This window comes from Scyliorhinus torazame, chromosome 15 (assembly GCF_047496885.1).
Source record: "Scyliorhinus torazame isolate Kashiwa2021f chromosome 15, sScyTor2.1, whole genome shotgun sequence".
NCBI lineage: Eukaryota > Metazoa > Chordata > Chondrichthyes > Carcharhiniformes > Scyliorhinidae > Scyliorhinus > Scyliorhinus torazame.
Genome location: NC_092721.1, coordinates 57,658,428 through 57,673,771, shown reverse-complemented (window position 1 = coordinate 57,673,771; position 15,344 = coordinate 57,658,428). Strand labels below are relative to the sequence as shown.

Here is a 15,344-nt window from a genome sequence, read left to right as displayed (position 1 = left end):
GTGAGCCGATGGGGGGACAGCCGGTGGGGGGACAGTACGCAGCAGAGCGTACATGTTTATACAGAGCCTGCTGGGTGGGATGCACCATAATAACTGGAGTACAATGGAGTAGAACAAAGAACAAAGAACAAAGAAATGTACAGCACAGGAACAGGCCCTTCGGCCCTCCAAGCCCGTGCCGACCATGCTGCCCGACTAAACTACAATCTTCTACACTTCCTGGATCCGGATCCCTCTATTCCCATCCTATTCATGTATTTGTCAAGATGCCCCTTAAATGTCACTATCGTCCCTGCTTCCATCACCTCCTCCGGTAGCGAGTTCCAGGCACCCACTACCCTCTGCGTAAAAAACTTGCCTCGTGCATCGACTCTAAACCTTGCCCCTCTCACCTTAAACCTATGCCCCCTAGTAATTGACCCCTCTACCCTGGGGAAAAGCCTCTGACTATCCACTCTGTCTATGCCCCTCATAATTTTGTAGACCTCTATCAGGTCGCCCCTCAACCTCCTTCGTTCCAGTGAGAACAAACCAAGTTTATTCAACTGCGCCTCATAGCTAATGCCCTCCATACCAGGCAACATTCTGGTAAATCTCTTCTGCACCCTCTCTAAAGCCTCCACACCCTTCTGGTAGTGTGGCGACCAGAATTGAACACTATACTCCAAGTGTGGCCTAACTAAGGTTCTATACAGCTGCAACATGACTTGCCAATTCTTATACTCAATGCCCCGGCCAATGAAGGCAAGCATGCCGTATGCCTTCTTGACTACCTTCTCCACCTGTGTTGCCCCTTTCAGTGACCTGTGGACCTGTACTCCTAGATCTCTTTGACTTTCAATACTCTTGAGGGTTCTACCATTCACTGTATATTCCCTACCTGCATTAGACCTTCCAAAATGCATTACCTCACATTTGTCCGGATTAAACTCCATCTGCCATCTCTCCGCCCAAGTCTCCAAACAATCTAAATCCTGCTGTATCCTCTGACAGTCCTCATCGCTATCCGCAATTCCACCAACCTTTGTGTCATCTGCAAACATGTACCGTAATACATGTCATGTGTATGATCAGTTGTTTACCACAGGGTTGTGCACTGTTTTTCTCACTTGAACTGACACTCTTCTTCAAAGATTCTGCCCTCTGCTTCCACAACCTTTTCAGGAGGAGAGTTACAAAGATCCATAACAAAAGTATTTCACCTCATCTCTGATTTAAATGGGTAATTCCTTATTTTTAAACAACGACCTCTATTTCAAGATTGTCACCCACTATCTGTATTGTCTAGCAATCTGTGAAACCCTGCTGGTTTTTACAGCAGTTTTAAAGTAGACTGTGGAGGAGTAATGCAAATTTGGGTAAGTATTTGGTTTTCTATCGCATGACATAGTCACTTCCTTTCTGATCAGAGCAGAGATTGCTATCAGACGTGCCTCTGGCTTTTTCTGAAAATGGACGATATCGTCTGTCTTATTATATGTTTGTTCCTCTGCGCAAATGGTAAGTTTCCAAACATGCTTTGTTTCAAAGACTTCAAGTGTTCAGATGGTAAAGTAAGAGACATTCACTGGCTGCATCGATGGTTAATTTAACACTTTGATCTGAACAAGCTTTGATTGAGGTTCAACAAACGCTGTGCGTTGTAGATTGCAGAGCAAACTCTGCACGGTGTACCGGTTACTTGGGGAACCTTCATTTCCCATTTGAAGTGCTCTCTGCAACTGACTGGGTGAATGTTTGCAATAATTCAATTATCTCTACTTTGAGGTAAAATTCTTATCAGCAGGTCTTGAGCAACAGGGAGTTTCAGATGAAATACTGCTGAAGCTGGAAATCAGAAATGGAAACAGGAAATGTTGGAAATACGCAACAGATCTGACAGTGTCTTTGGAGAGAGTCTTAACTCTGTTTCTCCCCTCACAGATGCTGCCAGGCCTGCAGGGTATTTCCAGCATTTTCTGTTTTTATTTAGAGAGATTCATGGTACGATTCAGCCTCTGCGGTTGAATCCCACAAGAGCCCCAAATCGGGCATTGCATTGGGCAGTCACTCGACTCACTCTACCCTGCACGATCTGAGTCTCACCCACCCAGAGCATGACCCAGACCTGCATATTTAAATGACCCTACTGGCATCCGGCGAGACCGCGACAAGGTGTCATTAGCACTGGTTTCCACAAATGTGGACCAGGCGCGATAGAATCCTTGGGGGTCTTGCAGGTCTTTAGAGCCCCCCGGGTGGTCAAGGATAGGGTGGGGTAGTACATGGTGCCAGGAAGGCAGTGTCAAGTTGGCACTGCCAGTGTTCCTTGCAGATTAGGGGGCTGGGTGAGGTGGGGAGGGCTCCCGGCCACGAGAAGTTTGGGAGGGAGAAGCGGAGTCCATAAAGTTGGTGTGGGGGGTTGCAGAGATCGGGGCTGCCGGTGATCTGCGAGAAGCCGTAGCAGGAAATTGACAAAAGTGTGGCCTTGGCAGGGAAAAAATCCCCGAGGCCCAGAAAACTGGCAAAGTGCCCATGAACACTGATGAGTGAATGTTGGCGCTGCAGCCGACAATGACCACCCTGCCAAACACACCCAAAATCGTACTCAGTTTTAAGTCTGCTGAATCACACCCTCAATTTTTTACAATCAGACTATCCAGCAAACTGACAGTAGGAGGTTGGAGATGCAATTTCATTGCAAAATAACGGGCGCGATCTACCGATCACACTGCGCCTAAAAAATGGCCAATACTGCCGGGATCAGAGGTGAGGTGGCAAGATGAATACAGAACTGGCCCGACCACAGAAGGCAGAGGGTACCAGCAGAAGGGTGTTTTTCTGAATGGAAGGTTGTGACGAGTGGTGTTCCACAGGGATGGGTGCTGGCGGCTCTGTTGTTTATAGTATACATAAATGATTTGGAGGGAAATGTAACTGGTCTGATAAGTAAGTTTGCAGATGATACCAAGGTTGGTGGAGTGGCAGATAGTGTTGAGGATTGTCAGAGGATACAGCAGGATACGGATAGTTTGGAGACTTGGGCAGAGAAATGGCAAATGGAGTTTAATCTGGACAATTGTGAAGTAATGCATTTTCTAACATAGATCTAACATAGAGGGGAAATATACAGAAAATGGCAAAACTCTTAGGAATATAGAAAGGCGTGCAGGTCCACAGATCTTTGAAAGTGGCAACACAAGTGGACAAGGTAGTCAAGAAAACATACGGAATGCTTGACTTCATTGGATGGTGCATCGAGTATAAACAATGGTAAGTCATGCTAATGTTTGTTGTATAGTTGTATAGACCCTTGATAAAGCCGCACTTGGAATATTGTGCACAATTCTGGTTGCCACACTACCAGAAGGATGTGGAGGCTTTGGAGAGGGTGCAGAGGAGGTTTACCAGGATGTTGCCTGGTCTGGAGGGTGTTAGCTATGCGGAGAGTGAATAAACCCAGACTGTTTTCATTGGAAAGACGGAGGTTGAGGAGTGACCTGATAGAGGGCTACAAGATTATGAGAGGCATGGACAGAGTGGATGGGCAGGTATTCTTTCCCAGGGTGGAGGGGTCAGTCACTATAGGTTTAAGGTCCATGGGGCAAAGTTTACAGGAGATGTACGAGGCAGCTTTTTTACACAGAGGGTGGTGAGTGCCTGGAACGTGCTGCCAGGGGAGGTTGTGGCAGCAGATACATTAACGGCGTTCAAAAGGCATCTCGCCCAATACATGGATAGGATGGGTATTGAGGGATATGGTACTAGGATGTGCTGAGGGTTTTGGCCAAGTGTGGTATCATGACCAGGATAGACTTGGAGTGTCAAAGGGCCTGTTCCTGTGCTGTATTGTTCTTTGTTCTTTTAGACCCCGCTCCCAGGATATACCTGGATTGCTACGTCTTGCAAGATCTAATATGATCTTGTGAGACATCACAATGTGAAGCCTGCCCATTGTGGGCGGGATCACATTTTAACAAATCTGCATATGAGAGCGAGACAGCAAGTCTCACTGTAATATGCAGTTCCGTGAGGTAACCACGAATTAGGACCTGTCCCCTTCGATTGGAACCTCGGATGAGCGGCGTTCAGTACTGGGACCAGATGGAATGGCACATGTGGGGTCTCCCACGGGATTGGAGGCCCCCAGGTACATGCCGTCTGGACAGGGCTGGAACCTGGCACTGCTGGTGCCACCCAGGCACCCTAGCACAGACATCCTGGCACTGCCAGCCTGGGTGTCAGCCTGGCACTGCCAATTTGACGAGATGGCACTGCCAGCTGTCAGGGGCACTGACAGCTTGCCAGCCTGGCAGTGCCAAGGTGGCATTTTTTGCGCAGCGGTGATCGGTAAAGGAGGCTGCACTGTGTGCATGTGTGGGGGGGGGGGGCTGGGGGGTGGGGGGCTGCCCAGGGGTTCCCTTATCTTGAGTTGGGGGGGGTCACCTCAGGAGCTTGAGAGATCGGGACGCCATTTTAAAAGGCGTCCCCATCTCTCGCTGACTGAGAAGTTCCGGCGAACGGAGCTCCACAGTGCAAAAAACAGAGCTGAGTGTGGCCTCGGGCACGTGCTCCCCATTGCCGCCTCATATCTAAATGGAGGGATGTTAGATAGCAGGATGTTTCTCACGCTGTGAGTGCCTGGAAACACATCGCTTAAGGCGCTTGCTTATGCGACTCATTTGGTTAGATCGTGCCCAATATTTGTGGTATTGGATGTAAAATTCCTCTTTACTTTTTTTCTTCCATTTTTAACCAAAGGATTACCATGAGATTAATACACAGTAGTGTTTGTCCTCACATTAACCTTTTAACTAAATACTGACACCATTGTGATGTCCCTTGTGAAGTCCTTCAAGATGGCTTAAAGTCGTAGTGTTGACAAAGAACATCAAGCTATGTATTTGAAACAAAGCTAGTTTATTTACACTACTTTAAATGATTCAGAAACTAAGTAATAGCTATGAAAAGATCAGTATTAAATGTGTGCTGCAGAAATCTATAATAACTCTCTAATACAACTATTACTCTATCTCAAACTTCTCTCACCGTCTCTCTTACTTCCTCTTATAGAACTCTGGGAGGTACAGGATATATATATGACTACTCTGTGGTGCCATTTAGTGTTGAGATACATGAATATCATCTTGTTAATTCTTTACACTCCTACACTATACACATCATTACATCCCCTTTCTTTGAAGATGTTTGTACAGTAAAAAACAGTAAAATATAAGCAATGATATTACATAGTAATATTACATAGTACGTATACCAAAAAGTTAACAAATGATTCAAGATTTGTTAACGTTTTACAAATTAAGTCTTTCAGGTATCTTTCTGATTCTGAATGATCTTCTCAATCCAGTTGTGTATTTCACATCTAGAACATAGAACAGTACAGCACAGACCAGGCCCTTCAGCCCTCGATGTTGTGCCGAGCATTGTCCGAAACCAAGATCAAGCTATCCCACACCCTGTCATTCTGGTGTGCTCCATGTGCCTATCCAATAACCGCTTGAAAGTTCCTAAAGTGTCCGACTCCACTATCACAGCAGGCAGTCCATTCCACACCCTAACCACTCTCTGAGTAAATAACCTACCTCGGACATCCCTCCTATATCTCCCACCCTGAATCTTATCGTCTTCTTCTTGTGCTTGTTGCGGGGAAAATTTGCATCAGTGCATTGCGGTCACTGCATCCAGAAAGTGTACCTGAGCAAGACACCCGAGGTGTTCAAGTGAAGGCAAGCATCCAGCAGAGGGCAGTAGAGTGGAGCTGCTGATTGGCTGTTGCAGGGAAAATTTGCATCAGTGCATTGGTGTCACCGTATCTTGAAGGTGGTTTGTGGAGGAGCTGTTGTCAAGTGACAGTTAAATCCAAAACACTTCTTCAGTGTTTCCCTCCCTACCTCCTCCTCTAACCCCCCCAAAAAAGACAACCACTGTAAGGATCCCAGCCGAGTAAAGTTCAAGAGGGAGACTCGAGGGCAGGTAGAAATAGAAAGAAGTTGAACCGTGACATCACAGCCTGCAGGTAAGTGATTGGCTGGTGACTGGTAAGTAGTTTTTTATTTTCCCTGAGGTGTATTCGTGCGGGGCGCAGTGGTTGCTGAGTGAGTGCTTGCTGAGAAGGGGAGTAATTTTTAAATAAACTTACTGTTGGGAGTTTCCAGCTGAATCCGGTCGGAGGGAGGACAGAGTGACTGCTGGGTAAGTCGTAAAGATCTAAATTGTTTGCGCAGGCCCATAACAGCTGATTGCTGTTCTCGTGTGGGGTGCAGTGGTTGCTGGTTAAGTGTTTTATTTTTACTTGTATTTAAGTTGGGCAGTTTCTAAACCCTAGACACTACACTTGTAGTGTCCCCCACCCTTCCACCTCCTTTAACCTAAGGGGTAGAGTGAATAACAGGTAAGCTCTTTCTTTTTTTTATCCTGAGGGGATGGCAGGGAAGGCAGTGCAATGTTCCTCCTGCAGAATGTTTGAGGTGAGGGACGCCGTCAGTGTCCCTGCTGATTTTACATGTGGGAAGTGCACCCATCTCCAGCTCCTCAGAAACCGCGTTATGGAACTGGAGCAGCAGTTGGATCATTTGGGAGGCAGAGGTGGTCACAGATAGTAGCTTCAGGGATGTAGTTACTCCGAAGAATCAAGGTAGATGGGTGACAGTGAGAGGGGCTGGGAGGAAGCAGTCAGTGCAGGGATCCTCTGTGGTCGTTCCCCTCAGTAACAAGTATACCGTTTTGGAGGGGGACGACCTATCAGGGGTAAGCCACGGTGAATGGATCTCCAGCACTGAGTCCGTCCCTGTGGCTCAGAAGGGAAGGAGGGAGAGCAGGAGAGCAATAGTTATTGGGGATTCGATAGTTAGAGGGACAGATAGACAGTTCTGAGGCAGCGAAAGAGACTCACGGATGGTATGTTGCCTCCCGGGTGCCAGGGTCCGTGACGTCTCGGACCGTGTTTTCAGAATCCTTAAAGGAGGAGAGTAGTCACAAGTCATGGTACACATCGGTACCAACGACATAGGTAAGAAAAGGGATGGGGATTCAAAACAGGAAATTAGGGAGCTAGGGTGGAAGATGAGAGCCAGGACAAACCATGTTGTCATCCCTGGTTTGTTGCCGGTGCCATGTGCTAGTGAGGTGAGGAACAGGGAGAGAGTGCAGATAAACACATGGCTGCAGGGATGGTGTAGGAGGGAAGGTTTCAGGCAGTGGTTGCTGAGTGAGTGCTTGCTGAGAAGGGGAGTAGATTTTTAAAAAAAACTTACTGTTGGGAGTTTCCAGCTGAATCCGGTCAGAGTGAGGACAGAGTAACTGCTGGGTAAGTAGTAAAGATTTAAATTGTTTGCACAGGCCCAAAACAGCTGATTGCTGTTCTCATGTGGGGCGCAGTGGTTGCTGGTTAAGTGTTTTATTTTTACCTTTATTTACCGTGAAAGAGCGCGACGAGAGCGGCGGGGACTCAGTGAAAGAGTGCGAGGAGAGCGGTGGGGACACAGTGAAAAAGCGCCAGGAGAGCGGCGGAGACTCAGTGAAAGAGCATGAGGAGAGCGGCGGGGACACAGTGAAAGAGCGCGAGGAGGGTGGCGGGGACACAGGATAAATTAGCACGAGGAGAGCTGCGGGGACACAGGAGAGCGGCGGGGTCACAGGATAAAAGAGCGCGAGAAGAGCGGCTGGGACACAGGATAAAAGAGCACGAGGAGAGCGGCGGGGACACAGCTGCTGGAGAAGCAGCCTTCAGATTTTAGGCGGGAGCAGTCGCCAGGGGTCTGTCGGGAAAGTAAGTTTTCCTCTTTAAAAACTTACCTTGAAGAGTGACATCACAGCAAAGCAGTGACCTGATTGGCTGGTAAGGAAAGTGCTCCAATTAGCAGTAGCTGGGAGAAATTCAACTATTCGTGTGTTCGTAAGTATTGTGATCGGTAAGTGAAATCTTTATTCCTTTCACTTAATCATTATTTGATATTATATTTATAATCAGTTAAGGTAAAGTGTAAAAATGGCAGGAGACCCGTGTTATGCTCCTCGTGCTCAATGTGGGAGTTCAGGGACGCGGCCGATGCCCCTGACTCCTTCATGTGCGGGAAGTGTGTCCAGCTGCAGCTCCTGTTAGACCGCATGACGGCTCTGGAGCTGCAGATGGACTCACTTTGGAGCATCCGCGATGCTGAGGAGGTCGTGGATAGCACGTTCAGTGAGATGGTCTCACTGCAGATTAGGATTGGTGAGGGAGACAGGGAATGGGTGACCAAAAGAAAGAGAAAGGGCAGGAAGGCAGTGCAGGTGTCCCATGCGGTCATCTCCCTCCAAAACAGGTATATCGTTTTGGATACTGTTGGGGGAGATGACTCACCAGAGGAAGGCAGTAGTAGCCAGGCTCATGGCACCGTGGCTGGCTCTGTTACACAGAAGGGCGGGAAAATGACTGGCAGGGCTATAGTCATAGGGGATTCAATCGTAAGGGGAGTAGTCAGGCGTTTCTGTGGTCGAAAACAAGACTCACGAATGGTATGTTGCCTCCTGGGTGCACGGGTCAGGGATGTCTCAGATCGGCTGCAGGACATACTGAAGGGGGAGGGGGAGCAGGAAGTTGTCGTGGTGCTCCTCTCCCTGTTTCAAACTCCCGGCTCTCCTCTGCTTGGTTCAAAATCCTGGCTCTCCTCTCCCTGTGTCAAACTTTCGGTTCTCCTCTCCCTGTTTGAAACGTCACCTCCCGGCTCTCCTCTCCCTGTGTCAAACTCCCGGATCTCCACTCCCTGTGTCAAACATCTGGCTCTCCTCTCCCTGTTTCAAACTGAAACACCCGGGTCTCCTCTCCCTGTGTCAAACTTCCGGTTCTCCTCTCCCTGTTTGAAACTTCACCTCCCGGCGCTCCTCTCCCTGTGTCAAACTCCTGGCTCTCCTCTGCCTTTTTCAAACTCCCGGCGCTCCACTCCCTGTTTTAAACTGAGTCTCCCAGCTCTCATTTCCCTGTTTCAAACTCCCGGCTCTCATCTCCCTGTGTCAATCCTCCGGTTCTCCTCTCCCTGTTTCAAACTCACGGCTCTCCTCTCCCTCTTTGAATCACCGGGCTCTCCTCTCCCTGTTTCAAACTCCCGTCTCTCCTCTCCCTGTTCCAAACTCCCAGCTCTCCTCTCCCTGTTTCAAACTGCCGGCTCACCTCTCCCTGTTTCAAACTCCCGACTCTCCTCTCGCTGATTCAAACTCCCGGCTCTCCTCTCCTTGTTTCAAGCTCCCCGCTTTCCTCTCCCTGTGTCAAACAATAATTCCCGGCTCTCTTCACCCTCTTCCAAACTCCCGGCTCTCCTCTCCCTCTTTCAAACTCCCGGCTCTCCTCTCCCTGTGTGAAACTTCCGCCTCTCCTCTCCCTGTTTCAAACTCCCGGCTCTCCTCTGCTTGTTTCAAACCCCCGGCTCTCCTCTCCCTGTGTCAAACTTCCGGTTCTCCTCTCCCTGTTTGAAACGTCACCTCCCGGCTCTCCTCTCCCTGTGTCAAACTCCCGGATCTCCACTCCCTGTGTCAAACATCCGGTTCTCCTCTCTCTGTTTGAAACTTCACCTCCCGGCGCTCCTCTCCCTGTGTCAAACTCATGGCTCTCCTCTTCCTCTTTCAAACTCCCAGCTCTCTTGCCCCTCTTTCAAACTCCCGTCTCTCCTCTGCCTCTTTCAAACTCCCGCCTCTCGACTCCCAGTTTTAAACTGAAACTCCCAGCTCTCATTTCCCTGTTTCAAACTCCTGGCTCTCCTCTCCTTGTTTCAAACTCCCGGCTCTCCTCTCCTTGAATCAAATTGAAACTCCCGGCTTCCCTCTCCCTCTTTCAACCTCCCGGCTCTCCTCTTCCTCTTTCAAACTCCCAGCTCTCTTGCCCCTCTTTCAAACTCCCGTCTCTCCTCTGCCTCTTTCAAACTCCCGCCTCTCGACTCCCAGTTTTAAACTGAAACTCCCAGCTCTCATTTCCCTGTTTCAAACTCCTGGCTCTCCTCTCCTTGTTTCAAACTCCCGGCTCTCCTCTCCTTGAATCAAATTGAAACTCCCGGCTTCCCTCTCCCTCTTTCAACCTCCCGGCTCTCCTCTGCCTGTTTCAAACTCCCGGCTCTCCGCTACCTCGTTGAATCACTCGGCACTCCTCTCCCTGTTTCAAACTCCCGACTCTCCTCTACCTGTTTCAAACTCCCGGCTCTCCTCGCCCTCTTTGAATCACCCGGCTCTCCTCTCCCTGATTCAAACTCCCGGCTCTCCTCTCCCTCTTTCAAACTGAAACTCCTGTCTCTCCTCTCCCTGTTTCTAACCCCCGGCTCTCCTCTGCTTGTTTCAAAATCCTGGCTCTCCTCTCCCTGTGTCAAACTTCCGGTTCTCCTCTCCCTGTTTGAAACGTCACCACTCGGCTCTCCTCTCCCTGTGTGAAACACCCGGATCTCCACTCCCTGTGTCAAACATCCGGCTCTCCTCTCCCTGTTTCAAACTGAAACTCCCGGGTCTCCTCTCCCTGTGTCAAACTTCAGGTTCTCCTCTCCCTGTCTGAAACTTCACCTCCCGGCGCTCCTCTCCCTGTGTCAAACTCCCGGCTCTCCTCTTCCTCTTTCAAACTCCCGGCTCTCTTCCCCCTCTTTCAAACTCCCGTCTCTCCTCTGCCTCTTTCAAACTCCCGGCTCTCCACTCCCTGTTTCAAACTGAAACTCCCGGCTCTCCTCTCCCTGTTTCAAACTCCCGGCTCTCCTCTCCCTGTTTCAAACTCCCGGCTCTCCTCTCCCTCTTTGAATCACCGGGCTCTCCTCTCCCTCTTTCAAACTCCCATCTCTCCTCTCCCTGTTCTAAATTCCCAGCTCTCCTCTCCCTGTTTCAAACTGCCGGCTCACCTCTCCCTGTTTCAAACTCCCGACTCTCCTCTCGCTGATTCAAACTTCCGGCTCTCCTCTCCTTGTTTCAAGCTCCCCGCTTTCCTCTCCCAGTGTCAAACAAAAATTCCCGGCTCTCTTCACCCTCTTTCAAACTCCCGGCTCTCCTCTCCCTCTTTCAAACTCCCGGCTCTCCTCTCCCTGTGTGAAACTTCCGCCTCTCCTCTCCCTGTTTCAAACTCCCGGCTCTCCTCTGCTTGTTTCAAACTCCCGGCTCTCCTCTCCCTGTGTCAAACTTCCGGTTCTCCTCTCCCTGTTTGAAACGTCACCTCCCGGCTCTCCTCTCCCTGTGTCAAACTCCCGGATCTCCACTCCCTGTGTCAAACATCCGGCTCTCCTCTCCCTGTTTCATACTGAAACTCCCGGGTCTCCTCTCCCTGTGTCAAACTTCCGGTTCTCCACTCTCTGTTTGAAACTTCACCTCCCGGTGCTCCTCTCCCTGTGTCAAACTCCCGGCTCTCCTCTTCCTCTTTCAAACTCCCGGCTCTCTTGCCCCTCTTTCAAACTCCCGGCTCTCCACTCCCAGTTTTAAACTGAAACTCCCAGCTCTCATTTCCCTGTTTCAAACTCCTGGCTCTCCTCTCCTTGTTTCAAACTCCCGGCTCTCCTCTCCTTGAATGAAACTGAAACTCCCGGCTTTCCTCTCCCTCTTTCAAACCCCCGGCTCTCCTCTCCCTGTTTCAAACTCCCGGCTCTCCACTACCTCGTTGAATCACCCGGCTCTCCTCTCCCTGTTTCAAACTCCCAACTCTCCTCTACCTGTTTCAAACTCCCGGCTCTCCTCGCCCTCTTTGAATCACCCGGCTCTCCTCTCCCTGTTACAAACAGAAATTCCCGGCTCTCCTCTCCCTGTTTCAAACGCTCGGTTCTCCTCTCCCTGTTAAAAACTCCCGGCTCACCTCTCCCTGTTTCAAACTCGCGGCTCTCCTCTCCCTCTTTCAAACTGTAACTCCTGTCTCTCCTCTCCCTGTTTCAAACGCCCGGCTCTGCTCTCCCTGTTTCAAACTCCCGGCTCTCCTCTCGTTGTTTCAAATTCCCGGCTCTCCTCTCCCTGTTTCAAACTCCTGGCTCTCCTCTCCCTGTTTCAAACTCCTGGCTCTCCTCTCCTTGTTTCAAACTCCCGGCTCCTCTCTCCTTGTTTCCTTTTTAGTGGCCTTTCTTGCCGCACCCTTTGCAGGTGACGGTGCGGGCCGGGCAGCGCGTGCGCGGGTGATTTGCCTGGCCGCAGAAGAAACAGCGTTGGCCGATGGCGGTAGCAGGCCTGCGGAGTTAGCGGGTAAGTCTGGGGGTTAAGCGGGTAAGTCTGGGGGGCTGCCGCGGCGGGGTGCCACGCAGCCCAGGGGGGCGCGGGGGCGTACGCAAGGGCGTTCTTGTACGCCACATCCATGGACCCAGCCAGGGGCCGGGCCTCGGTGAGGCCCAGCGTGTCCATTTCAAGTAGTCTTCGGCGAATGTCGGGGGGGGAGATCATACCTGCCACAAAAGCGTCTCGAATTAAAAGTTCGGAGTGCTCGTTCGCCGTCACCGCTGGGCAGCCGTAGTTTTGGCCCAGCACCATCAGTGCCCGGTAGAAATCTTCTAGCGTCTCATCTGGGCTCTGCCGTCTCGTTGCCAGCAGGTGACGGCCGTAGATCTGATTAAGTGGACGAATGTAGTGTCCTTCCAGCAGTTCCATGGCTTTATCATAGTTCGCCGCCCCTTCGATCAGGGGGTAGGTCACCGGGCTGACCCGCCAGCATAGGAGGTGTGTTTTCTGCCTTTCCGTGGGGGTGTCGGCAGCCGTATCAAGGTAGCTCTGGAAGCATGCCAGACAATGCTTAAAAATCGTGGCAGAGTTTTCTGCGTGAGGGCTGAGCTGAAGGCACGCTGGCTTGATGCGGATATCCATCCTTCAAAGTACTTATCTGATTAATTTGATGCACAATCAATACTCTTGAGACCACGTGGAGTCATATCGATTCAGCTTTAATCAGATAGAACTGTACCCAGCAGCGATGTTACAGAAGTGAATGCTGCTGGAACGGCATTGGTTCTTATACTCCGCCTCTCAGGGCGGGGCTATGTACATTGCCCAATGGTTGACCCTGCGGTCTAGCCAATGGTCATTCCTCTCTCAGGTACCGCAATACCTGGTATTACCACAAAACGGCACCTCCTGGCTCTCCTCTCCCTCTGTCAAACTCCCGGATCTCCACTCCCTGTGTCAAACATCTGGCTCTCCTCTCACTGTTTCAAACTGAAACTGCCGGCTCTACTCTCCCTGTGTCAAGCTTCCGCCTCTCCTCTCCCTGTTTCAAACTCCTGTCTCTCCTTTCCTTGTTTCAAACTCCCGGCACTCCTCTCCTTGTATCAAACTGAAACTCGCGGCTCTCCTTTCCCTGTTTCAAACACCTGGCTCTCCTCTCATTGTTTCAAATTCACAGCTCTCCTCTCCTTGTATCAAACTGAAACTCCCGGCTCCCCTCTCCCTCTTTCAAACTCCCGGCTCTCCTCTCCCTCTTTCAAACTCCCAGCTCTCCTCTCCCTGTGTCCAACTGATACTCATGGCTCTCGTCTCCCTGTTTCAAACTCCCGGCTCTCCTCTCCCTGTGTCAAACTTCCGCCTCTCCTCTCCCTGTTTCAAACTCCAGGCTCTCTTCTGCTTGTTTCAAACTCCCAGCTCTCCTCTCCCTTTGCCAAACTTCAGGCTCTCCTCTCCCTGTTTGAAATCACCTCCCGGCTCTCCTCTCCCTGTGTCAAACTCCCGGATCTCCTCTTCCTGTGTCAAACACCCGGCTCTCCTCTCACTGTTCAAACACCCAGCTCTCCTCTTCCTCTTTCAAACTCCCGGCCCTCCTCTACCTCTTTAAACCTTCCGGCTCTCCTCTGGCTCTTTCAAACTCCCTGCTCTACTCTCCCTGTTTTAAACTGAAACTCCCGGCTCTGCTTTCCCTGTTTCAAACTCCTGGCTCTCCTCTCCTTGTGTCAAACTCCCGGCCCTCCTCTCCGTGTATCAAACTGAAACTCCCGGCACTCCTCTCCCTCTTTCAAACTCCCGGCTCTCCTCTCCCTGTTTTAAACTGAAATTCCCGGCTCTCCTTTCAATGTTTCAAACTCCTGGCTCTCCTCTCCTTTTTTCAAACTCCCGGCTCTCCTCTCCTTGTATCAAACTGAAACACCCGGCTCTCCTCTTCCTCTTTTAAACTCCCGGCTCTCCTCTCCCTCTTTCAAACTCCCGGCTCTCCTCTCCCTCTTTCAAACTCCCGGCTCTCCTCTCCCTGTTTTAAACTGAAACTCCCGGCTCTCCTTTCAATGTTGCAAACTCCTGGCTCTCCTCTCCGTGTTTCAAACTCCCGGCTCTCCTCTCCTTGTATCAAACTGAAACTCCCGGCTCTCCTCTTCCTCTTTTAAACTCCCGGCTTTCCTCTCCCTCTTTCAAACTTCCAGCTCTCCTCTCCATGTGTCAAACAGAAACTCATGGCGCTCGTCTCCCTTTTTCAAACTAACGGCTCTCCTCTCCCTGTTTCAACCTCCCGACTCTCCTCCCCCTGTTTCAAACAGAAACACCCGGCTCTCCTCTCCCTGTTTAAAACTCCCTGCTCTCCTCCCCTCTTTCAAACTCCCGGCACTCCTCTGCTTGTTTCAATCTCCCGGCTCTCCGCTCCCTGTTTCAATCACCAGTCTCTGCTCTCCCTGTTTCAAACTCCCGGCTCTCCTCTCCCCATTTCAAACTTCCAGCTCTCCTCGCCCTCTTCCACACTCCCAGCTCTCCTCACCCTGTGTCACAACATACAGCTCTCCTCTCCCTGTTTCAAACTACCGGCTCTCCTGTCCCTGTGTCAAAGTTCCTGAACTCTTCTCCCTGTTTCAAACTGAAACTCCCGCCTCTCCTCTTCCTCTTTCAAACTCACGGCTCGCCTCTTCCTCTTTCAAACTCCCGGCTCTCCTCTCCCTGTTTCAAACACCCAGCTCTACTCTCCCTGTTTCAAACTCCCAGCTCTCCTCTGCTTGTTCCAAACTCACGGCTTTTCTCTCCCTCTTTCAAACACCCGGCTCTCCTCTCCCTGTTTCAAACTGAAAGACCTGACTCTCCTCTCCCTATTTCAAACTCCTGGCTCTCCTCTCCCTCTTTCAAAAACACCAGGCTCTCCTCTCCCTCTTTCAAACTGCCGGCTCTACTCTCCTTCGTTCAAACTGAAACTCCCGGCTCTCCTTTCCCCCCTTAACATTCCCGGCTCTCCTCTCCCACTTTCAAACTCCCGGCTCTCCCTCTCCGTGTTTCAAAATCCCGGCTCTCCTTTCCTTGTTTCAATCTCCCGGCACTCCTACCCCTGTTTCAGACTGAAATACCTGGCTCTCCACTCCCTGTTTCAAACTCCAGGCTCTCCCCTCCTTGCTTCAAACTCCCGGCTCTCCTCTCCCTGTTTCAAACTCCCGAGTCTCCTCTCCCTTTTTCAAACTCCCAGCTCTCCTCTCCATCTT

The 15,344-nt window shown here is 50.6% G+C and overlaps 1 protein-coding gene across 1 annotated transcript in view; it reads left to right on the top strand.

The window, feature by feature from the left end:
* The first annotated feature begins 1,411 nt into the window (after positions 1 to 1,411).
* LOC140391604 (uncharacterized) overlaps positions 1,412 to 15,344 on the top strand; it is a 114,241-nt gene continuing 100,308 nt past the window's right edge. Inside the window, exon 1 of the mRNA XM_072476262.1 lies at positions 1,412 to 1,500. Within this exon, the coding sequence (XP_072332363.1) occupies positions 1,452 to 1,500 (49 nt within the window). The 5' untranslated portion in view covers positions 1,412 to 1,451. The remainder of the gene's footprint in view (positions 1,501 to 15,344) is intronic.